Source organism: Lygodium microphyllum, chromosome 29 (genome assembly GCF_053477565.2).
Source record: "Lygodium microphyllum isolate KBCC chromosome 29, Lygodium_microphyllum_v1.1.10, whole genome shotgun sequence".
In the NCBI taxonomy this organism is placed as follows: domain Eukaryota; kingdom Viridiplantae; phylum Streptophyta; class Polypodiopsida; order Schizaeales; family Lygodiaceae; genus Lygodium; species Lygodium microphyllum.
Window position 1 is genome coordinate 108,482,502 of NC_141163.1, and position 25,388 is coordinate 108,507,889.

Sequence of the window (25,388 nt, forward strand, 5' to 3'; positions counted from 1 at the left end):
ACACTTCATTAATGAAGTGATTTCCCACTTGTTATCCACCTTCTTGATAATCCGTCAAAAATCCTCACCATATTACCCTCAAGCCAATGGTCAAGCTAAAGCCACAAATAAAATCCTAGTGATTGTCCTAACCAAGGTGATCTCTACCTATCAGAGTGGTAAGCTAATCAAAACATTATGGGCTTATAGGACATCCTATAAAATGGCCATAGGACAGACACCATTCAAGTTGACCTATGTAACTGAAGAAATCTTACCAGTATAGTTCTTTATTCCAAGCTTGAGAATAGCAATCCAAGAGAGATGGTATGGCAAGGAAGCATGGACAAATCACCTAGTAGAACTCAAACATAAGCTCATTGCAACCCATGCTCTAATCTATGAGAAGGCACAACACAAGAATTGGTTTTATAAGCATGTCAAACAACAACGAGTAGACTTAGTTTTGCTGTACTTTATAAAGGGTCACAACAAAAGATGAAGTTTAGGGGTTGGGACCTTTCAAAGTCTGTAACATTAGTTGAATTGGCAACATGGAGCGTGAAACCCTAGAAGGATGGGGTATAGGCTTTTTTGCACTTGCATCAAGAAATACTACTCTCCATCATACCCCCTATACAAGCCTCCAATGATAACACCACCCATGAATGTTAGAGTGGCAATTATCACAAGCATAGAGGATGAGGATGAAGAAACAATAGCACTAGCCTGCTTGCACATAATGGTGAATTCCCAAGAGGCACACATATTTGATGCATTAATCGATGAGGGAGCTGACAACAACATCCTCACATATGATCATTGAACCCTCATTGGTAAGCCCCAGGTGCAACCGACAAACTCAACCCCTTTGGGGGGCAGTCCTATCCACTACTAAGGAAGTGCAAAGTAATGGTTTTTATCGAGACCTGAGAGTCTCATGATCATCTTTTATATACTTCTTAACGAAAAAAAATTGTTGGTAAGGAATCCATGGTGCCACTGGTAGTTAAATCTAGTATCCCTAAGGAGGGGGGTAGTGAACCCGCACGGATATCCAATGGGAAATACTTGCAACACTTAAAAGTCCCAATCAAAGCTATCATCCAAATAACCAAGTGGATTCCCAAACGTAAATCGTAGCCTACCAAGGGCGTCTCTGCAAGTCTTGATGGCACATCTTTGCTCTGCATTGGTCATGATTCGACAATCATCTTGTTCCCATTGGATGGGAAGAGAGTACCATTTTTGTAGGTGGATATGGATTCCCTAGCTTTTTCAGCTCATCAAGTTCATCAGGTAACATTGGAACTTTACTTTCTTGAAGGATGCGATTAATTGTTGGTTCAAGGCTTTTTCTTGGGAGATTTTAATGGCAATCAACTCTTCTCCAATTGTGGGAGTTTTTGTGAATATGAAATCAAATTCCTCCCAAGAACAAGGCAAAGAGCATGTGTCATTTGTTATTTGTTTGTCAAGAATAACATATCCAAGCATTCATAGCTTCTAGCAACAAACAGTGTGAAAGTTTAATTCAATCATCTAATACACGTCACTAAGTCATCTCCCATGTTCATGGCCATATCAGATGGCAATTTGAGAATGGATCGACATTGATAATATGGTTTAAGGCCCATGGGTGGTTGGGTTTGTCTCGACAGGACTACTTAGCTATGGTTTCCTCCCCTATGAGGTGGTCATTGGAGTGCTTATTATCTGTCGCATGTGATTGAGTTTGTGGTTTAGAGGACATGTGGTTCTCTATTTGTGTAGTAAGGTGGTGCACTGGAGGTATTAGGGCAAGGCCTATTATTATTGGGTTTGAATTTTGGGTGATAGACCCATCGAATGTCCATGGGTTGAGCATCTTCTTGCTCGCTCTAGTTTTTACCTTTTGTTGCCTTATGGGTATGTGTATGTTAGTTGGAAGGTTGCAATGGATGGGCAACTATGCCATTCATAGATTTAGGCAAACACACCAGGGTGTTTCCATCGTAGAAGCCTTGGGCGTGCAATAGGGATTTTTGCACCCATTTTCCCTTGCCTATTCATGCAAGCTTTCTCTTTTAGGTCTAGTGTATGGGACACAAGAGCCATGAATATCACACACATGGGCATTTGCCCATAAGACATGGACCATCATGCTACATTGCACTATAACCCAAACTTCTATGATTGGCTCTTGAAACACTAGAGCACACCAAGAGCATACAAAATGCCCTTACCCCTTCATTCTCCAATCCTTCAATGCCAGGAAGAGTATTCGTACAATGATGATCAAACAAGGAGTTGTAAGAGGCCAAAGAGAGATGTGTATGGCATGCTAGGGATGAATAAGCAACAAGTGTACACAAATGATGGAATCAACCTAGTAGATATCCTCAAGCCCATAGTTAGATTGCAAGCAAAGATGGTGCATGCTCTCTTCTCGAGCCAGAGGTACAATGCACTCACGAACATAATAGGGGTACCACTACTTGAGAGAATTGTAGCCAAGACATTGGATGAAATAAACCTAAATTCATGTGTTCAAACAACAATCCAAGCATCAGCTTTAAGAGCCACGAGCGGAGAATATCCAGCAAGAAAGGTTGAGTCAAAAAGGAAAAAACCTGCATCCAAGGCATCAAACATAGGTTTTGGAGGAGTGCTAACATCTCTATTAAATAAGAGGCCGTGGGGGAGATTGATAGAGTAGAGGAAGTAAAGGAAACACCAAAACAATCACCAATCCATGAGCATCACTCACCCATTCCAGTGAGCCCTCTCATCTCTTTCTCCACAAGGAACCTTGGGGAAGAAGAAGCTAACATAGTCTAGTAGGAAGAAGCAGAGCAAGCAGCCAAGAAGAGGGAAGTTGACCACCAAGCTCAACAATAAGGAACCTCAAGCGAGAGAATGGTTAGCATAAGCAGGGGAAGCAAGGCTCAACACCATCCAGCTAGGGAGAGAGGTGAAGAATTATGCTAAGGATTCCTATTAGGAAGACCAAATCCACCAATGAAGAAAGTAGAGATTTGTAGAGGGCTAAAGAAGAGTCAAGGAAGCTTGAAGAGAAACATAAAAAGAGACAAGAGGAGGAGGAAGAAAGGTTAAGACAAGATGAGGAGGAGCAGGTGGCCATTTCCATCAGAAGATTAGTAGAATAAGCCTCCCGATCCCAAGAGCTAGCCATGATGAACCCGACACATGTAGATGTGCTTAGTACAAGTGCTGCCACAGAGGAGGCTGAACAAAGACCAATGGTGCTAGAAGGTAAGGGAAAGGCCCCCATGCATGCAATACCATCAATCATGGCTTCCATGACCACCCCAACACAAGGATCCACAAACTAGTGGTCAATGAGAGTAACATGATGGCATAGGTGCAATACCTATTGGGCAAAGTGCATGAGATCAATAGTAGCAGTACCCGATGTAGAATCCTACCAAGGTCCGAAGGTGCCATGCCTTGAGGTATCCACCGTCGTGATACCGTCAGAAGTGTGCAATATAGAAGAGTATGATGACCTAGTGAAAGAGTTCCAAAGCCAGTATGAGAGAATGAATGAGGAAAGAAAATATGCTCTTGACAAGTTAGAAGTAGAAAATGATGCTTTTGTAGCCTTTTGACTGGGAAAAACAAGGCAAATGATAATATACACCAGGGAAGTGATGGCACTGAAAGAGGCATTGAAGGCAAGACATGGTAAAGAAAATCTACAAGACCTGTATAAAGAAGAAAGGGAAAGCCACATGGCTTTAGAGCAACTATGTGCTATAAACTCCAAGGAAAACAAACATCTAAAGTTAGAAAATAAGGAGTTGAAGTGACAGAGGGATGAGTTGAGACAAGAGCTGGAAGACATGAAGACACAAAGAGATGAAGAGGCCATAAAGAAGATGGCAGAGCTGCATAATCAACTCTAGGAAGTACTTCATGAGCAGGGCATCCTAAAGGAATAGGTGGAATGCCAAGGCCAAGACAAAGAACAGATGCTTGTGATATGGAAAGAGCAAGAGCAGCTAGTAACTATCCTCTCATGAGAGAAAAATCAAAGTCTCAAACAGATAAGAGAGAAAGCTGAGGGGACATGCCTAAAAGAATGAGGGTGGAGTCAAAGATTTAGTAGAGCACTTGGTGTTATCAAAAGGTGAGCGCATAATGGCTGAAGGAAAAGTGGGGGCAATAGAGATGGGGATGCTGGCACAATAAGAGGCTTTCTTGAACATAGTACTGTATGCTACTCAGAAGGAGAAGAGATGATCAAAGGACTCAAAAGAAAATTAGAACTCAAAAGAAGAGCATTAGGATACGACCTCCATGAAAAGACACCTAGAGCCAACACTAGCCTAAGCATAGAAGAGAAAATGCAATGCCTGATCAAGGCACAATTGTCTAAGTCAGAGCTTGACTTGCTAGGATTTGGGAAATAAGAGCAACAAGCACAACCCCCTATCACGAGTTTGTAGAGCCAAATCTTGAAGTAGGGCTTAATTTTGAGAAGCGAAATGATGAGAAAGAGCAACCTAATGTGCCAAGCCCACCTCCACAACTTGAATCACAAACAGAAGTGCATAACGAAGATCCCACTACCCTAGAGACAACTATGGAACTGAGGCATAGAAGGAGGGAATTGGCAGAGTTGTCATAGAGAAAGCTTAATGCCAAGCCTCAGCCAATGCCTAAAGTCCCTATCCCTTAATGTAAAGAATGCTTACTAGTCAATTGGGCACATGAACTATCCCTATGGGAGCAATATGAAAGCCCCTACAACCCATTTGAGTTCACCTTCTCCTACCCCCAATCACTTAATTGAGTAAGTACTATCACCAAGGGTGGTGGAGGAGGTGATCAAGATTTCAATGTAGCTGGGAAAAAGGTGGCTAGAGGAAAGGGCAAGGCAACCAACGTTGTGGTAGAGGGAACTCACTAGGTATTGGAAATATAAAGTTACAGATGAGCCTAGAGTAGTCAAGGGCTATGAATCCCAGCCAAAATGGAGAAGGAACATATGGGATGTTAGTATGGATGCATGGATGGCCTTTGCAACACATTGACATATGAAAGGGATAATTTGACCTACATGCTCTGCCCAAGGAGATATGGAGTAGATTTTGATCTAGAGGTATATGGAAGGTACGATTTTCCTTGAATTTATAATGTTAATGCCGTGACCCCTGAGGAGTGCATGACCTTCACTGAAAAAGATCTTTGCTCATCTATTGCGCACTTCCTCGAGGAGTTTTCTTCATGTCAAAATCTGGTGTCTATCACACCACTTGTAACTATCTATGTCTCCTAAGAATACTTCTTAAGCAAAATCCCACAATAGAGGAAGAGCGACTACCGCTGCTCTTTTTGGATATAAATGCAGGCATATATAGTTGTGCTATGACTAGACACATGATGAGAGCAACCCCTATTGACAGCCTTTTGTATGAACCTCCTTGAGGACATGAGTGATAGTCAGTTCACGAGGTGTAGCCACCCACTTTTGTCCACTACACCTCTGAATGTGAGGGTTAACTTAAAAGGCTATATGCTAAGTCAGTCCTTTCTAGGTAGGTCACTTAAACGCCCACTCAGTTCTGCCCTTGTAGGAGAACTGGATATAACTTAGTATCATCCCTTGTAATTTATATTTATACTCAAAAAAGAAGAAGAAGAAAGAAAGAAAGAAAAATAGAAAGAGAGAGAAAAACAAAAGTATCTCATTTGTAATGTATGAGTGCCATGAACATTGCATCTAGGGACCAAGTCTCTCCCCAATTCATGCACTTATGGCACATCAAGGGTAGGACATTGTGATAGACCTATCTCCCTAAGTCATGCATAGCACTTAGGGGGAGTCCCATATGGTAAGCTTACTACATCCTTGTGTGAGAGCATGCATGACTATGTGAGAGGTAGCCATTGCCACTTGCTTGGGACTACTCAATGCCAATGAGATTGCCATAATTATGTGTAGGCATAGTGATAAGGATGAGCTTGATCTTAGTGATATTCATGTCTTCACATGAGAAAAAAATTATTAATAGATATCCAATTTTCATTGGATACACATATGATGCACATCTTTATTGTTCCAAATGAGAAAGATGATGTCATACAAGGGTTCCATATAGCCATGTTGCAAGGGATGCCCTTTGGAGAAAATCATAGACAAAGTTTGTGTTTCATAAATGCAAATCTATGCAACTATCTTCAGGTGCACAATAATTCAAATACATGTTTATTACAAGGAGCTATATCATTGTAATAGTTATTTTTAATTTAAAAATAGCATTGAGAATCATTGTAATAGTCTATTCTTGATAAAAAAGTAGAATTGAGCATTGTAGGCTTGCATGGTATCATCAAAGTCAGTGAAATGTGGCATGTAGAACTATGTCAAGGATTGGTAGTCATGGTGTTTGGAGTGAAAAACATTGATGTTTGTGTTGTGGGGGAAAATGTCAATAAGAGAATTTTTTGACATCATCTTTAAGTATTGGGTTGAGGTTTGTGCATCAACTATATCAAGATGCTATAGGTATCATGTATATAAAACTTTTCAACATTGAGACGTCAGAAAACACAAGTTTTTTGACTAGAAGTAGCATATTTATGATATTTTGGTGAAAAAGAAGTAGGTTAAGCCTATTAAAGGCAAAGGTGCAAAACCTAGAGATGTGGATGAGCTTGCATTCTCTATCATTGTATCAAAACTCCCTAACTCAATGTATTTTAATGTAAAAGACATAAATGGTGGTGCTTTTGGTGTACTCAATATGCTCTCTTAGTCCATTGTCACAATTTAAAAAAAGTATTAGTGGTTTATTTTTCTACTATAAGTTTTTCTAGTGGTTCATGTGCAAGTTTTTAATCTTATAGGGACTCCATTGTCTCCTCCACTCGTACATCCTATCAACATTGGTGCACAACAAGAAGCAATGGACCTTCGAGACTCATCCATTATTCCACCTCTTTATACTAGGGATCCATTCAGATATGGAAGAACTAGGTGGAGGAGCACTAGATGTGTGTGCATCAAGAGCATTTAATGAAATTTTTGTTACAAAACAAGATAAGTGCACCATGTACTCCTTCATAGGATTTTCCCAGCACATGTCAATTTGTAAGGTTTATCTACAATGGAATGATATTGGTCTAGTCTAAGAACAACATGTTGTCATAGTGTGTCATTGCTATATGCATGGATGCAATCACAAGATTCTACAATACTAATAGTAAACTACCAAGGTTACCATTTATATACATATGTTCTAATAGTAGCAATAGAAAATACCACAGTAGGAGGAGCTCATGAGAGAGAGAGAGAGAGAGAGAGAGAGAGAGAGAGAGAGAGCGCACGCACACACGCACGCACGCACGCACGCACGCACGCACGCACGCACGCACGCACGCACGCACGCACGACACACACACACACACACACACACACACACACACACACACACACACACACACACACACACACACACACACACACACACACAGGTCATTGTCAAGTTATTGACCAAATTCATTTTGAACACCCCCATGAAAAGAGTCACTTTATTTTATTAAATGCAAGAAAATAGAAAACTTTTTGTAGCTCAAAGTTAACCTCCATGTCCTTTCTTTTGCTAGTGTAGCACTTGGATGGTGACTTGGGCCAAAACAATGCATGCATGCCTAAAGACATGATATTTGCATTCTAAAATGATGCATGCAAGGGTAATGACTATGAGAGAGGTGATGGAGCTATTGTCATTAGTGTTTCTCAAATAGAACTTGGGTAGCAACCATTATGGTGGGTGGAAGGCAAGTAAATTCAAGGGATGCATCAATCAAAGGTGATGGGGTCCATGTTAGTGGGTGACATTGATTCTTTCTCTCTTCTTTTATGTAGATTTGTGCAAGGTCCAATTATCATTCATGTACATGGCAATGATTGCAAGTTTGTTGCCTCTCTCTCTCTCTCTCTCTCTCTCTCTCTCTCTCTCTCTCTCTCTCTCTCTCTCTCTCTCTCTCTCTCTCTCTCTCTCTCTCTCTCTCTCTCTCTCTCTCTCTCTCTCTCTCTCTCTCTCTCTCTCTCTCTCTCTCTCTCTCTCTCCCCAAGGCATGCAAATATGTAGGATTCAATGCAACATGTATGGCTTGATGGGGCTAAAGAGGCCAGACATGGACATGATACAACAAAGGTAAAGATGAGCACAAAAGTGTGCAAGGTGTATGCATGCCTTTCTCTTCCATGCAAGAGAGAGCTTCACCCATTTTAGATGTGATTCTTTAGTAGAAAATCTTCATCTTTGGTCCCTTTATCTAGTGCAAAAGATCATTGATTTTCTCAAATATTTCTTTGGGCTTGAAACTATTGTAGAGATGTCTATGGAGATGGATCCATAAACTTTTGATTAGCCCTCTTTGAGGAAGTTTATGGATTGTGGTGTAAAAAGAGTCTTTGTTGGCATTCAAGCATTCCAAATGATCTTCTAAACACTTAGAAGAGGTCATAATTCCCTTGACATCATGTGTATTTCTAGTTTTACACACATTTCTATTTATGATTTGCTAGTAAAGTGTGGTAGTGTTCAATCTTGGGCTATGTTATCTAATGTTTCTAGCTCATGTGCATTTTATAGGTTGGCTTCAAAGAAATTAAAGAATGAACAATATGACCACTATGAATTAGTAAGTATGATAAATCAATTGTAGGAAATTACTTTAAATGAAATTTTAGCAGCATGGCAAATTAAAATAAATAAGGTTTTATAGGGGATTTTTGATTGGTGTTATAGATCAATTTCTATTTTGGCATGCCAATGTATGTTTGGATGATTTATGTAAGTTCTAAAGAATGTGAGATGGAGGTACTTACATGTGCATGCGGGGGATATGTATGTATAGAGTAGAAGTTGCATTGTTTGTAGAGAGAGAGAGAGAGAGAGAGAGAGAGAGAGAGAGAGAGAGAGAGAGAGAGAGAGAGAGAGAGAGAGAGAGAGAGAGAGAGAGAGAGAAGCGTAGAGTAGAGTAGAGTAGCTTATTATCATCCACGGAAGGCCAAATTATGACCCATGGGACCTTTCTAGATATACAATGATTCTCCTTCCCCATGGTAGAAAAGGGGTAGCTATGGTGAAAGAATGATCTATGTAGCGGGGTTCTCCCAAAAGCATGAGAGAGAGAGAGAGAGAGAGAGAGAGAGAGAGAGAGAGAGAGAGAGAGAGAGAGAGAGAATCTCATCCATATCTCTATATCACTTACTCCTAGGGTTGGTTCACCTACAACAATACCACTTTGTGCATGGCAAAAGGATACAAGATCCTATTCTCAGTCTCTTAATGATAATTGATCATTCCATCTTATTAGAGGGAAAGCATGCTATCATTAGCATGAAATTTAAAAGGCATATGACTACCTCACTTGGGAAATTTTGAAGGGCATCACACAAAGCTATTGCTGTGGGTTGGTTCACCCACAGCAATACCGCTTTGTGCATGGCAAAAAGATACAAGATCCTATTCTTAGTCTCTTAATGATAATTGATCATGCCATCTTATCACAGGCAAAGTATGCTATAATTAGCATGAATTTTAAAAGGCATATGACAACCTCACATGGGAGTCTTTGAAAGGGCATCACAAAGGCAATATGTCTCAGTGAAGGGTGCTACAAAATGGTTTGAGTCCTTTTTACAAATGCTATAGCCAAAGTAGCTATCAATGGAGTGCTCTCTCAATTATTTGGTCTCCATTGATCCATACTACAAAATTAAGAAGGGAATGATTAAGAGCATCGTGATGCCTAAAGGGGGGGAGGACTTGGATTGGAGGGGTTGCAATCAAAGATGCAAAGGCTTAGCTTCTCTCTTCTTTAGAGGTTGGGCTACCTTCACACTCTCTAATGCATAACTTTGTATTGGAGGCGAAATGGAGACCCAACATATGTAAACTTGGTTTTCTTGACCCACTTGCTTCCAGAATTAAAGTGGTAATTTTTGAATTTGATACAACTAAATGCATCGTTCTCTAGCCAAAATCTCATCTTCAACACAACCACATGGGAGGGAAATTTACTTTAGCCCATATGGACACAGCCAACAACATTTGATAAGGACTTCTATCGTGTTAAGCAAAAGCAATAGATAGCTAAGACGTTAGTTGCAAAGGGAATTGGTTTGATGGATTGACATTTGGGATGGATCTTGTCTAAGTTGGAATACATGGAAGTGCATCCAAACATAGTTTCATCTAAAAGATGAGGAAATGTATTGATTGGTGGAAGTGTTCAACAAAAGGACGACCTCTTAAGAGGTTGAGAACAATGGCTGCCCCTAGGGATGACGAATACTAAAGTCATGGACTTCATAAGGCAAAGTAAGGCTAGATATATTTTGTAGTAAGAAAGGCTTTGCGACAAGGAATAATGTACACCTCCTTTAGTTACAGCAGGGGTGGTCCAAGAGGTGCCCTAATTATACATTATCTATGTGGAAGCAAAGGGTGGCTAGAAGGGTATAGATGATAGCATCATCATTCCATCTCAATCTAATACTATGGAGAATCTTATGCAACAAGCTCCCCTAAAAGGACAGAATAGCTAAGTTCAAGAAGGTCAGCCCGCATTGTCTCTTATGTGGAACAAGGGAGGAGGATATGGCCCATCTCTTTTGGGTCTGTGGACACATCAAGAAAATATGACACAAGTTTGAGAAGATCATGTTTAATCTAGGGTTGTATGGTTTGATTAGCTTCAAGCAAGCCATTTTTGGAGATTAGAGTTCCATGGTGGATGAAGCATGGATGCTTTGGGAAGTATTTTGTGCTTGTGTTGTTAATAGAGTTTGGAAGACAAGAACTAGCATGTTGCATGGCACTCCTAGATTTGGTCATCATGTTACTGACAATGTTCTTGAGGCTTCCCTGTTAGATGTGAAAGCTGTGTATAGAAGTATAAAAAACTTCAACCATGTGTATAACATACCTTCTAGAGCTTTTAGTAAGCTCAAGTTGCTATTTTTTAAGGATTTACATATCTTTACAATTCTTAATACAATATCATTGTCTGGTCGCATTAAAAACAAAAATCTTTCTTGGCAAACTTAAAAGAGTCAGATTTTCTATTAAAAATATTAAGGAGACCTATTGACATGGGTTAATGAATACGTATAGAGCTAGCCTCAATAATTCCATGAAGCATGAAAGTAGGGGGTCCTGAATTGTAGAATCTAAAAGGAGTTGGCTATCTACAGACTAGATTTCATGTGATTCTCATATCTATTTTTGAAAATTCAGAGGCATGGGGCATCTATAGAGGTCACTTCAAGAGATTCTCATATCTTTTTGGACAATTTTAGACATTTAATAAGGTGGTTCTAGTCATGCTCTAATTGCTGCTATTTAACAACTCCTATACCTAGTCGATTGTTTTCTTAGTTTCCTCACCAGCTTTCATTCCAAATGTAAATGGTTTTCAATCCTTTTGTCTTGTTGCTCCAGTTGATATGCTCTTTGATCGAGTGGATTTGTCGCCATTTTCATATAAGGTCTTATGTGAGTTTGACATTTAAAAGTGCGGAGGGACACACTAATAATGCCTGGAATAATAGATACCATGCATGATAAATAGAACGTGCAAGACAAATGCATAGAATAATATATAATATGTGCCCAAGACACACTAGGGATAAATAGTATGCATATGCATTATATTTTGTCTATGGCAGTCGAGAGAGGAGAGTAAGCCAAGGAGAAGACGGCCGGGGAGAGAGAGAGAGGAAGAAGAGAGCGCATTTGAGAGAGAGGGAGGGAGATGGCGGTGCTGCAGGATTTTTGGGGGTGGAGGGGTAATAGCGTGGGGATGGTGGTAGCTGCGGTGCTGGTGTGCGTGGGAGGAGGATGGCTGGCGCGGCGGGTGTACGAGTGGCTGGTGTTTATCAATCCTGGTGTCCCCGCGGGGCTCAAGCTCCCTCCGGGCTCCATGGGCTGGCCTTTCATCGGCCACACCCTCTCCTTCATCCGCGTCTTCAACAAAGATCCTGATACCTTCCTCCACCGCTTCTTCTTCTCCAAGTAAGCCTTGCCCTCCTGGCTTTTTCTTTCACTCTTACTCTTACTTGAGAGAGAGACAGAGAGCGCCGACCTCACATACAATTACGCTAATTTGTGTGCCAAAATACGCGAAGGCCCAATTTCTAGAGAGAATTACGATATTCTTTTTAACGCGGATAGTTAGCGTAATCCTGATGCCCTCTTGTGAGGGATCGGCTCTCAATAAATACCCATATACCCCCCTTAAATTTCAATTTCTTTTCAAATGCCCATCAAATCTCGCCACTTTTCTCCAAATCTCCAAAGTGTCCCTCAGCGTTTCCAAATTTTCAGAACCCCTCTTATAATGCATAAAGGTTTCTCAATGCAATATGTTTTTAAATGCTAGTTCTGTTTTATAAACTTGTGTGATAGAATGAGGGTCTTTCATGATATTATGTACTAAGGAAATAAAACGAAGTTATTTGATCAAGAAAAGCTTAATGATATTTAGGAAATTTTGAAATTGGAGGGATGCTTTTGAAGTTTTACACAAGGTATGGATATCTAGGTTAGGTAAGTTATTTTCCCTTCTTTCTATTCAAAAGGTCACCTTTACTTCCACGATGTTTGCAAAGTCTCAATATGGTTCATTTTACACATGGATGAGCTAAAGATTATACTAAGTAAGAACTATTCCTTTTATACATGTACATGTGTGAAGCTCAAGTTCATCTTACACATGGCATGACTCCTCAAGATTATGCTAAGTGAACGTTGTTTCGTTTACACATGTCTATGATCAAATGTTGTTTTTCAAAGAGCAAATTACAAGGGTTCACTGTATTTATATCATCACTACAACATGCATTGAAAATTTAATTTAGCAACATCTTATTTTTCAATGTACCGTGAGCAAAACATACCCTTTTCATATTAGCTTGTGAATATCACTATTGAATGATGCCCTTTTGTAAGTAGAGAATGCCTAAAAATTGCATTTTAATCACTAAATTCACATGATAGATAGTCATCAAATTTAGGCCTTGGTCGTATGGAAGACTTTCGTAGTCCTCCCTTGAATGAGAAGCATCTAGCTAGTTAGTCGAATGCATAAATCGATAATACGAGGCAAGAAGGATACTACTTTGAAAAAAGTTGAGGTTTTTTCAAAAGGTAGATATCATAAATTTTAGTGACTTTAATATAGTAGAGAAGGAACACGTTCTACCTCCTCATCGTACTGGGAGGAGTTGATAGCTTGACTTTTACTCGAAGGACAACTAGGTCTATAGGAAATTTATTCTCTCATGAAGCTTGGCATCTTGAAGTTTACATACAACTTCTAAAGTAGTCTTTCTTACTAGCCTAGAAGGTTAGATAGAATTTATGTCACCCATTATGGTTTCTAACTCTCTCACATGACGCATATTGAGGTGAATATGTAGTTTTCTCTTTCAAATCATTAATAGCATTGTACCAAAGAGGGCACTTAGGCATTATAGACATCTCAATTTAACAAGAAGCTCTTTAGCTAGTACTCTTTTCAATATATAGTTAGTGGGCATTGTTTGTTGGTCTTATTAGTTGAAAAAAGAGGCATTAACCCTTGGTTTGATATCATTTTTACTTTGCAGCAATGTAGATAGAGTGTGCATGTGAGCATTAGCTAGCTAGGGAATAAAGGAAAGAATATTACTCCAAAAGATTATATGGTTCTCCAAAAGTAGAAGAGAAATAGGCTAGCATCAACATGACTAATGAGTAGAGCTAAGATGCACACTTGATTTAAAAAACCATTTGTTAGCATTAGAAGCTTTAGTCACATGGGTGAGGTGGAACAACTGAGGGTCCCTTCACATGTCTATTGCCCTCCTAGATGCATGCATTGTAGAAGGTAGGGAGTGATAAGGGAGGTGTTTCCAAAGACCAAAAAGCCAAAAAATGGGAAAATGGAGGTAGATTTTGATGGTGCTCATGTAAAAAGGCAAAAAGGTGGACCTGTAAGTTGGCTTTCAAGTGATGACATTCGACATGCAAAATCCTTTTGATGCCAAGAGAGGCACCATTGCAAGGAGCAATAAGCGAGTACATAAAGCTTACATGTCATTGCTTATTGAGTCTTTGTGTGCAATATATTATGTTTTTGCAAGTTCTCATGCATTTCTTGTCTTTGTGGTTCAAGTTCCTACATAGAATGAATTATCAAACTAATTTCTTGGTGCATATTAGGCAGATAGGAGTTTACATTACTATAGATATATTGGAAAGGATTTTTCCAACTATTAGTTGGATCTTTTGGCAAGAGATATTGGATTCTCTCTTGCTCAAAGGGTTATAGAGAAAATTGGGTGCATGTATTATCTTGGTTGTTAGGCTTTTCTTTGAATGAAGCTCTCTAATGTGAGTGTCCAATATGGGTGTCTTTTTTGAAACCTTCACACTATGCCCGTGTAAGTGCACTCACCAAAGTATTGTATGTTCTTTCTCTTCCTTCAAACCCTAGATAAGAATGTAGGACTTGTACTTTATGGAACGAGGGGAAAACCTCCTAGGATAATAGAAATAAGATAATAGGATTGAAGATCATTTGTGACATGCGAATTTTATTGTGATGCATGCTGTTACTATTGAGTTAGGCCATTTTACTTGTCAATATCCAAAAAGTAGAGAAGGGAGAATTAGGGAATCGGGAGCTAGCAAGTAAGACAAAGCTCAAACTCTTCTAGATTAGCAGTGGAGTAATGATTAAAAACAATAGTCAGAGGTTTGAAGAAAAGCAACTGCTCATCATAAGCCCTCCAAGAGAAAGACTAGATGAGGAGAGAGAAATACTAGAAATGGAGAGAGAAAGACAATAAGAGAGAGAGATGGTTGGTAGCTATGAAAGGACATGAGAGAAGTTGGAGAAGGTGAAAGGATAGAGTTGTATTATCGAAATGGTACCTGTAAAAATGCCATTCTCATGTTTTATACTTAGGTCAATGTGGCACTAAGTATGGTTCAAATATGCGCTTTATTCATTTCCTTATATTCCATCCCCTCTCCGATGTTTTTGTCCAAAAAAAACTAAGATGGGACTTATTACTATAGTTTTCCAAGTGGTGGAAAGGGAAAAGTACTACTGTATTTAGAGATTTTTTTGAAATAATCTCCAAGAATGTCTAGGGAAGCTAAATAACCTCAAGTTGAATACCAAGTGTCATGTATATGCATCCATAGTGAACCCTAAAGATAAGATATTGGCCACAAATTTCTCGGTTAGGCAACCCTTTTGGATATAGACATTGTGTTATCCATTATAGACCCTATTGCACTAAATATCCATGATCTTGACTGGTTGATATAAATCAAACATGCTATAGCTCCAAACAAAGCTCTCTTCAAGAACTTTCAATTTACATAACTTGTGCATCTTTGCCATTAAAGCAAAATCAAATTCATCCCAAAATAGAGAGCTATTTGTAAAAGGATGGTAGTGAAACAAAACTCATGAATTGGCATAATTTGATATGATCTTCCTCCAAATGATCCCTTGAAGGTGTAGGACCAATTCCATGGTAAGCACTAGTCTAAATAAAGGTTTAAAAGAAGTGTTCATCCTCCCAGATCAAAAGGAAAGGTGTCATCCTATCTATGCATTGAAATCTTGTTCATCGAACCATAAGATTGTCCATGGTGCTCACAATGATTATGTGGTTGAGAATAGAATGCCTACTCGCCATAGTCATACTGCCCAAGAGAATATGCATTATCATCATATCTTTGCTGCCCATAAGAAAATGGTTTGAGGGTAATGTCCATATGCATTTGCATGTTGTCCATAGTATGTGTGATGCTGAAAAGGAATGGCATGACCATCATTCACATGGATGGCCATAAAAGTAATCATGATCATAATCATAATGCAAGCCAAAAGAAGATGCATCTTGGAAATCATAATCATCATGATGATGTCCATAATAATCATGCTACTAATGATACTAATGGTGCTCATATTGACTACAATTGCTCCAATGCCGAGCCCAAAGAATTTGTAAACAATGGTCAATATGGTCCAACCTTTCATCCAACACACTAGTGAAACTTGAATGCTGCCCAACTGTCTGTCATGGTGCTCCAAACTAATCAAGATAGAAATCAAATGCTCACTCATCTTCATTGTGGAATATAGTAACACTTCAAAGCTGAAAGCATGCACTGAGGGCAAGGAGGAAAGTTGAAGCATTGACAATCAACCTTGTCCTATGCATGGTTGTTGTTAAGAATACACCTTTTTCTTTGCAAAGAAGCATTGATGACCAAACTTCCTAGAGCATTACAAGCTATAGCTACATCAGATTGAGCTCAACCTAAAACATCCTTTGCTATCAAAGGAGTCGATTGTGTGAAATTGTCCTAAGAGATGATATACTTGAATACCCATATGAGATGATATACTTGAATACCCATATGAGGATTATGTAACTGCTTGAGGAGTTGAGCTTGAAGTGCTGCTAAGTGGACAACTAGATCTATTATAGGCTTAGAGACCCTGTTTGAAAGAAGGAAGCTTGGGAATGAGACTCTACACAGACGATTAATGCTAGTTTTGGAGCTCTTGCACAAAATACTACAAATTGAGATTCGATGGACCAATTATTTTCACCGTCAACCTATGACTTAGAGCACAATATATTGGAAACCTTCATCTCTCCAACAAGACTTGAAGCTAGTTTTTTTTTTTCTTGCAGTATTTCCATTCAGATTTATCCTTTCTCTTTGTCAACTGCTCATATAGTCATAATGGCATAGGATGGACAATAACAGAATGCATACATAACTCCTTAGCAGCCTTTGAGAACACAACTATAGCATTGGTCATAGCAAAATATGTCTCCTTGAATATAGCCAACTTCTCCTAGTTGAGATTTTGATTAGCATAGCAAATTTTGTCTCCATGAATACAACCAACTTCTCCTGGTTGAGATTCTGATTTGCATAAATAGTGTTTGATTCTCAACTTCTCCTAGTTGAGATCCTGATCAACATAAATAGTGCTTGATGCCAAATGTCTAGACTTAAGGAATCTTGTGTTTGTTGTAGGAGTCATGGCACCCCCAAAGCACTTCAGGAATCTTTACACTCTTTGATGTCTATAGTGACTAAGGCCTTATTTGTTGTTATATCAATGTCTTTGCAATAGCCCACCTTTTCTATGGAATGTAGTAAACAAGAAAACGTGGTGAAGATAGGTAAAATGATGGGTCAGATATGAAGAGGATGCTAAATCTATTTTGTTTATTGATGTTAATGTTGGTACATAGTATTCTTATATTACTAATAATTGAGATGATAAAAATGTTCCTCTGTGTAAAGAGGGATCTTCTCTAAATGGAGTATTATTATTATCGGTAAAAAGGAATATTTGCTATGTGTCATACTGTTGGTAGCTCTCAAATATGCTCCTAAGATGGATGTAGAAAAGGTAGACTGGATCTCCAAAGCTAAGTGTTTCAAGAACTTCTGTTAGTTTTGGTTGTTGCCATTGCCCCTACAATCACTACAATAGAAGCTAGATTATGAGGTTTTATGCTAAGTCAAGGGTAGAGAAGTAGTCTTTGATCTCCATTACCTTTGATCAAGACAACAACTTCCTTCATCAAAAGCCTTGTGATATGCTATTGTAAGCAAGCAATTCTACTTCCTTCTACACTCCATCTTCTTTGCAGAGCTTGTTCAAATAGCTGGAAGTATTAGGAGGATGACTAAAAGTCAGGATATAGAAGATGAGTGTATTGATGACAATTGTAAAAAAGGATTGATCTTAGTGTTTCTTGGCCTCATAAAGGAATATATAGATGACCAGGGAGGTGAGAGTTTTTAGGCTCACAGTAAGAAAGATGATCATATTAAAGCTATGCTAAAAGAAAATAATGATCATGGACTAGACACAATAGAAGAAATGGGTGGGCATTTGGGATATTGCAAGAAATGGAGTGCTTCTCTACAAATTGATAAACTTGACAGTTCCTTGTGCTTGAATTTGGCAAAAGCTATTGGATGCTATGTTATAAACATTGGCATTGAAGATCTAGTAGAAGAAAGTCTCAAAAGTAGAGCCATTTCTTGAGGATGATGTTATTGTTTCAACGATCCTCTTGATGGTCTGCACTAGTTATTTTGCCTTTATTTTCTTTAAACATATACTAGTCTAGAGGAATACATTTATCCATTTGCTCCTTTGTTAAACTCTCTAGTTGGATTGCAACGTACAGTTGTTGATCAATATAATCTTTCTTTTTCTCAACCTATCAAGTCCCCAACTGTCATTCCACCTAAGAATCTCTACCTTCTTGATCCATTCAACATGTGCATTTACCAAAAGCCATAGCCATTCTACTAGTAGCACAACTTGTTGCAAATTCTAAATAGTGTAGGAGGCTTGTAATAATTGGTTTGCTCAAGCAAGAAATGGAGGAGAGAGAAAGAAGCTACAAGGCTAGTTCATTCCTCCTTGTCCATGCAAACTGCAATCCCTCTTGCTTTGTTGTGGCTTATGCTTATATTGACAGACTTATTCTAGATCACTGTGACATCTTTCAGTGTTCATCGCCTTCTTATCTCATAGAATTTCTTAATCTTTTCTTGGGATTAATGCATACTATGTTTTATCCCTCATTATGAATCATTATAATGCATATTACCTATTGTAAATAAGCTACTTGGGCTCTTAGGTTTGCTAGTGCCATGTTCAATGTGGTGAGAACTTTGGAGCACATTCCAAGGCTAATGTATGACACTTCACAGCCATCCTTGTTGGGTCTTTTAAGCACGACTTAAAACCAAAACTTTAATGATTTGAAAGCTTCTTGTACTGGTTCCATTCACAATTAATAGCAAATTGAAAGGACGATGATGATGGTGATGATGGTCGACGATGACGATGATGAAGAACGATGATGGTGGCGGTGGTGAGGAAAGTGATAATGATGTAGAGAGGAGATTCCCTCTTATCCTCTCACACACACAGACACACATGCAACACACACAAATCAGGAAGACCATTGAGAACAATTTACATAAGTGAATTGTCTAGAAAAAGCTCATTTGTAGCAATCAATTGCTCCTTAAGATCTTTGATCTTCGTTTTAACAACTATATCCATGGAGTCACCTTCATCCGCATGTTCACTCTCCAATTGCTTATGTAAGCAAGCAATATGGGCCTTGTTTATTCCTTGACACAAACTTGCAAGTATATCCCAAGCATTTTTAGCTATCTTACATGAGTGACTTTGTAGGATCATCATATGTTTATTAGATAATGTAATCAAGGTATGAGCCTTTGTTTCTTTGCCATCCCAAAGAAAATGCTCAAGACAAGGTGTGGTGGCCTACTTGCATGCCAAAAGTAAAGTCGGAAAACTAAGACTTGGATACTAAGGTTTCTTCAAAATTTCTACTAGGAAGTAGACAAAGTGATGGAGTCGTTCTAGAATAGGTGCCAAGTTGACCATAACAATACAAACCATTGCTTTAATCCTCTATCCTTGGACAATATTACTAATTATGAAAATCCTAATTAATATTCTCTAATCAAAAGTATGTCGTTGGAATACTTAAGCTCTAACATAAGTTGAAGTGCAAGGAGACCATTTTCACTCACTCTCATACCTCAAAGTCTCTAAAACCAACTCTAGGAAGCCAATGGGCTTGTCATACTTTTCCTCGATAAAAAGTCCACTCAATGCCTTGCAAGATCCTCTAAAATGTTTCTTCTCCTCCTTGGATGGGCATGTATCTTCAAAGCCTTCTCCAAAGAAAGAAAAAAGGAATAAAAATAAAAAGAAAAATAAAAACAATAGACAACTGGGGTTGCTAGTTGCTCTCCCGCACCTATCCCCTCGTGCGCCTCCCCTATCGATGAGGGTTGCCACCCCACCAAAAAGTTTCCCTCCCCCTTGCATTGCCCCGCCCTCCCTTAGGACTATACTTCAACATTCCCACCTATTTCTCGGTTGCACACACACACACACACACACACACACACACACGCAACATATACATATATATATGTATATATGTATATACATACATGTGTGTGTGTGATCCAATGAAACATGCTCAATATCCTCTTCCTTAGTCCCAAGGGGAAACATATTGGAGCTTGTTATATGATCTTTAATATGTACTCATAAGCTACAAGCAAAGCATCACATTTAATTTGGCTACCAAAGCGACCTACCATGCAATTTTGAATCTCTTTTTCCATGTTGTGCAATCAACCCTTTCACTAAAAGCCCTTCATTGCTCCTATATTCTCTTTAGCCACTTAGAAAGTGTTGCAACTAAGGTCACGCCTCTTTGTAAGGGAGATAAGAGGTTTACCATACCCCTTAATCCAACAAGTCAAAGCAAGTTCATGCTTGTAGAATATAGTAATAGCCCAATTATCTTTGAATTTCCCAAGTATTTTGCTAACCCAATGAGTTTCAAGATGGGACATTTGAAATAATTTTACATGCACTCGTAGCTCACTCATGGGTTGTCATTGAACCATTTATAAATTTGTACAAGTCAAATTGAAGAATATTTTCACCCCTTGTCAACATGTGTACTCTTTTTTTCTTTTCCTAAAGGTGTCTCTTTTTGTGTTCTAATATTCCACATTAGATATTAAAGTATGTAAATTATGTGCATAAATTGTGTGTGTGTGTGTGTGTGTGATTACACACCCGTGCACACACGCACACACATGCATGCATGTAACCTTTTTATCAAATAACAACATGCATTCTCATGGATAAGTCATCTTTGAAAGGCCACTTTTACTTATGACATCAATCATATCAAAGGCATTATCATCATGCATGCAAGTTTGCACATAATAATATTTCACCCCTCCATGACTTATACATGTCATTCTTGTTTCACATAACCTAATGACTTATATCCCTAATGTAAAGTGTGTATGTATAGATATGTTCCATGCAAGGGTTTCGCATGGTTTGGTATAGCTTGACATGTATATATGACAAGGTATGTATCCCTAATGTAAAATGTGTATGTATAGATATGTTCCACGCAAGGGTTTTGCATGGTTTGGTATAGTTTGACATGTATATATGACAAGGTATGTCATGTGAATCATCTGAAGTCATGGAGCAAAGCTTTTATTGTGGGGGGACCTACACCATGCAGAGATGCCCTATATCATGGTTGATAATATGAGTCCATGTATGAATGTGCAACCTAGTGGCATGTATGACACCGGTGCTATAATGGAGTGCGTTGAAGGTCTCCAAGTAGGTTTTGGAAACTTGTTGAGAGGTTTGGAAATAAACTTGGGCAAAATTGATGTTAATACTCTCACGGATGTGGTAAAAGTTTTCCATAGTATTTGCATTGCAGATACATAACCTTTTGATGTGGGTGCAAGTGATGAAATGTATGTGTGTGTGTGTGTGTAGGTACAAGGAGAGTGATGGGATCTACAAGACGCATCTATTTGGGAGCCCCTCCATAGTAGTGTGCAGCCCAAAGATGATCAAGTTTGTGTTGGCGGCAAACGCAAGCGAGGCGGCACCGTTCCCCACAGGGTGGCCATCAACCCAGCTCATGGGCGCAAACTCGATGGTGGTGCTGCAAGGGCCGCGCCACCAGCGCATGCGCCGCCTCCTCCTGCAAGCCATCGGCCACCCCCTCGCCCTCCAAAAAGCCCTCCATCGCCTCCAAGCCCGCTTCAAGTCCATCCTAGCTCACTGGGCTCGCCAACGACTCATCACTCTCCGCGACACCACTAAGAGAGTAAGCATTCATATAACCGCCACCGCACTCCGAGTCCCCATCCGTGCTTAACTTGCTCTAATGAATTCTTGTCGGCCTTCCATACTCTTAATCTCCTCACTCCAATCATGCTAGCATGACACAAGCAATCATAAGCTAACAATCACCTAAGCAAACCTTTTTGATGTGCCTAGCATTACTCTCTTCCCTCTTCAAATGTTTCCTTATCCCACCTCCAAAAATGTCTAGCCATTAAGAAATTCTAGGTACCTCCATTTTTCACATCTTTGTTATAGAGCTAAGGTTGAAAGGGAATCCCTCCCTTCAACTTATGACTCCGCCAACAAGCATGTCCATTCACGACCCAATATTTGATACTCCTCAATGTGGTGAGGTGGGGCCATGAAAGTTTTCATGCTAGAAGGTCATCTTGGAAACACGCGATGCTCAACTCCCACTCAAGTCCCAACTAACGGGTGTCACCAACTAGTTTGGGCACAACACAAATTTCATCATTATTGGAGGACCTTCAACCCACGCCTACCCAAATTCCTTTTTAAGCTTTCTCAACATGCGAATTTAGTTTCTCCATGTTAAATCCCTATTCCTCAACAACCTTGATTGATGGATGCTCTTGCTTAGATCTTTATATTGCATGCCCAGGCATTGGCTCTCTCATGTGAACATATCTCGAGCCTATAAGAAAGATGGCCTTGGAACTTGGAAATGCATCTATAAGAAACCTTCAATATCAAATGCATTTAAAGTTATTTAAAAATCCCCTTAACATATATTTTATAAGGTGATAAAATGACCCCTTTTTTTATGTTTTTTTTTCACATTAAAATCTACCAAAAGTCTTCTACTTGACATTTTTATAGAAAAGTTAGGATATCTATTAATAATATATTTTCAACATCTTACATTCAATTACACTTGCTGTCAAAGTTTGGAACAAATATTGAAGAAAATATTTCTATCTTATTGACCCAATTTTCACTTTTTTGAACTCCTTGCACTATTTATTTTGTACGATAGACTTTGTTGATCCAAAGTTCAATCTTGTTGCCCTTAGGATTATTTGTTTTGTAGGGTGGATATTAATGATTAGTATCTATTAATTCTTTTTTTATTGATCTTATAAAAATTTTCCAACCAATTCACAAAATTGAAACACCCAGAAAGTAAAATTTTAAAGTATTTGAGAGTTTTTAATTATTGATTACTACACTAAATGCATGTTTACAAGGTAATTTAGTGAATTCTTTCACAAACCTTATACTCCATGTGAGATATTGATGTCTTGTGAATCTTTGAAGATAATTTTATAGACCTTATTTCCATGTAAGATATGGTCTTAGCATCTACTATATTGAAAAGGGTTCATACATACATGACATGCAACTATTTCTTTGAGAAATTTGAAGGCTTTATCAATTAGACACAATGTCTTTCATATACTTAGACTTTGAAAATTCATGTACAAAACATATTTACTTATCCTTTGAAAATTATCACATGAAACTAGAAAAAAAACTCTAAAGCAAATTTATTATTTAGCATTCTCCATGAGATAGTTGATTTCTCCTTTAAAAGTCACCTAACAATAGTTTTATGTTATAATAGATGACATTTGAGGACATATGCATGTCATTCCTTAGCCTAAAACCTGGACAAACAACAGATTCCATGCAAGAATATTTTTCTGGGCTCATGGAAGGCATAAGAGCTCAGCCAATCAACATTTGGGGCTTTAGTTATCACAAAGCCTTGAAGGTTTGTATATTAATATATTGAGTTGACACAAGTGTGTTGATGTGTTTTCATCACTTAAACATTTTATAACTTAGATAAATTTTTCCACTATTGACTCATCAATATGATATGTTACTAATCTGGTAGTGTCGTAAAGAGCTATTGAGAATTGTTTCTTCCATCATCAAGGAAAGGAGGTCCATGATCAAAATAGAGAAAGATGACTTTTTAGACGTCCTTTTAGAAGAAAAAGATGATAACGGACAAAACCTCACAGACGAGGAGATATGTGATAATATGATCGCATTTCTCTTAGGGGGTCATGAATCTACAAGTTATACAATTTTGTGGAGCATGATCCTACTTGCAAAACACCCTAATGTTTTGAGAAAAATAAGGGTAAGGAGTGTGAAATAGTTTATTCCTTTCTCATATATGACATTTCCTACTAAGTAAAACAACTAATTCTTGTACATGTGACATACACAATTATAGGAGGAACACAAAGCATTGGAAAGTAGTGATGAGCTCATCTCAACAAATGATTTGAAGAAGATGACATACACTAACCTTGTAAGTAGGTTGTAAAGTTTTTAGACCAACAACTGTGATGCATGCCTATATGCATTTATGGCTATACTTTCCATAGACAATACATACATGTCAAAACACAAGTTCTACCTAAGTAAAAGTCATAAACTATTGAATTTTATTGTAGGTCATGTGGTATTAGAGTGGATGTTCAGGGATGTTCATGCATATGATTAGGTCTTCACACATGTTTTTTGTCTCTAGTGTACTTATGTTTCTAACATTTGCTTTACCAACACAAATGTAGTTCATCAATGAGCTACTTCGCCTTGTGAACATTGCCCCATTTATCTTTCGTAGGGTTGCAAAAGATGATGTGAACTTCAAAGGTATATCTTCTCTAAATGTACTATTGAGGACCTAGACTAATAATTCAAAGGTTTAAGAGCGATGCCTTTTATGTTTGGGTGAAGGATATTACTTCCCTAAGGGATGGAAGGTTATAATTTGGTTACGAGCTCCTCACATGGATCCCACATATTTCCCAGACCCCTACAAGTTTGACCCAGAACGGTTCAAGGTTGATTTCTCAATTTTTGCATATTGTTTTTAGCTAGACTCCTCTAGTTTCTAAATAATTTGTTCTCTTATATATCATACAATGTGTAGAATCTACCAAATTCATTTTGTTGTTGTCTTGAATATCTAGGACCAACTTGCTCAACCACACATTTTCTCCCCCTTTTCATGTGGCCCAAGACAATGCCCGGGTTCAAGGCTACTATATTTGTCGACATGCATTTTCTTACACCATTTGGTTCTAAATTACAAGTAAGATGATATGATAACATTTTATATATCCATTGTAGAACAGTATGTACTATCTTTTGATGAAATAAAATTATGTCAAGATGAAGAATGAAATAGCAACAATGAGTTATTATTTACATTTGAATAATATCAGTTTAAAGTAAAGCAAAACCTTGTTTCCTAAAAAATTATATGAATAGGTTCACCTCATTGTGTCTTCATACAATCTCCTTGTTATAATTCACTAACTTCATTCAAAATTGTTTTATAAGGTGGGAGTTATTGGATCCAAATTGCAAAGTCAAGTACTTGCCACATCCAATGCCTATAGATGGAGGGAAGGTCCAAATAGACTTTCTCTAAAATTGCATTATATTTTTGTAAGGCATTGAACTTACTACTCGACTCGACACGATAGAGATGTAAATTTAATATAATATTTTATTTTCAAGAATGTTATAATCTTTCATACTTATTGTAACAATAATCTAATTAGTCAACATTGCTACAAAATAGTAGTCAAGAATGTATTCATTGCTAATGCCTTGAA

At 38.3% G+C, this 25,388-nt stretch overlaps 1 protein-coding gene across 3 annotated transcripts; it reads left to right on the plus strand.

Moving 5' to 3' along the window:
- The first annotated feature begins 11,663 nt into the window (after window positions 1-11,663).
- LOC148011006 (ent-kaurenoic acid oxidase 1-like) lies at window positions 11,664-25,296 on the plus strand. 3 transcript variants are annotated; one of them, XM_087671537.1, is made up of 9 exons: window positions 11,665-12,017; window positions 21,427-21,763; window positions 23,369-23,518; window positions 23,645-23,896; window positions 23,993-24,070; window positions 24,336-24,417; window positions 24,502-24,608; window positions 24,738-24,859; window positions 25,111-25,296. In XM_087671537.1, the coding sequence occupies exons 1-9, from the start codon at window positions 11,758-11,760 to the stop codon at window positions 25,199-25,201; spliced, it is 1,479 nt and encodes a 492-aa protein (XP_087527663.1). In that variant the 5' UTR covers window positions 11,665-11,757; the 3' UTR covers window positions 25,202-25,296. The 3 variants fall into 3 exon arrangements, with proteins under 3 accessions (XP_087527664.1, XP_087527665.1, XP_087527663.1); XM_087671538.1 differs by lacking the exon at window positions 23,645-23,896 and having other exon boundaries at window positions 11,664-12,017; XM_087671539.1 differs by lacking the exons at window positions 23,645-23,896; window positions 23,993-24,070 and having other exon boundaries at window positions 11,664-12,017.
- Window positions 25,297-25,388: the final 92 nt, after the last annotated feature.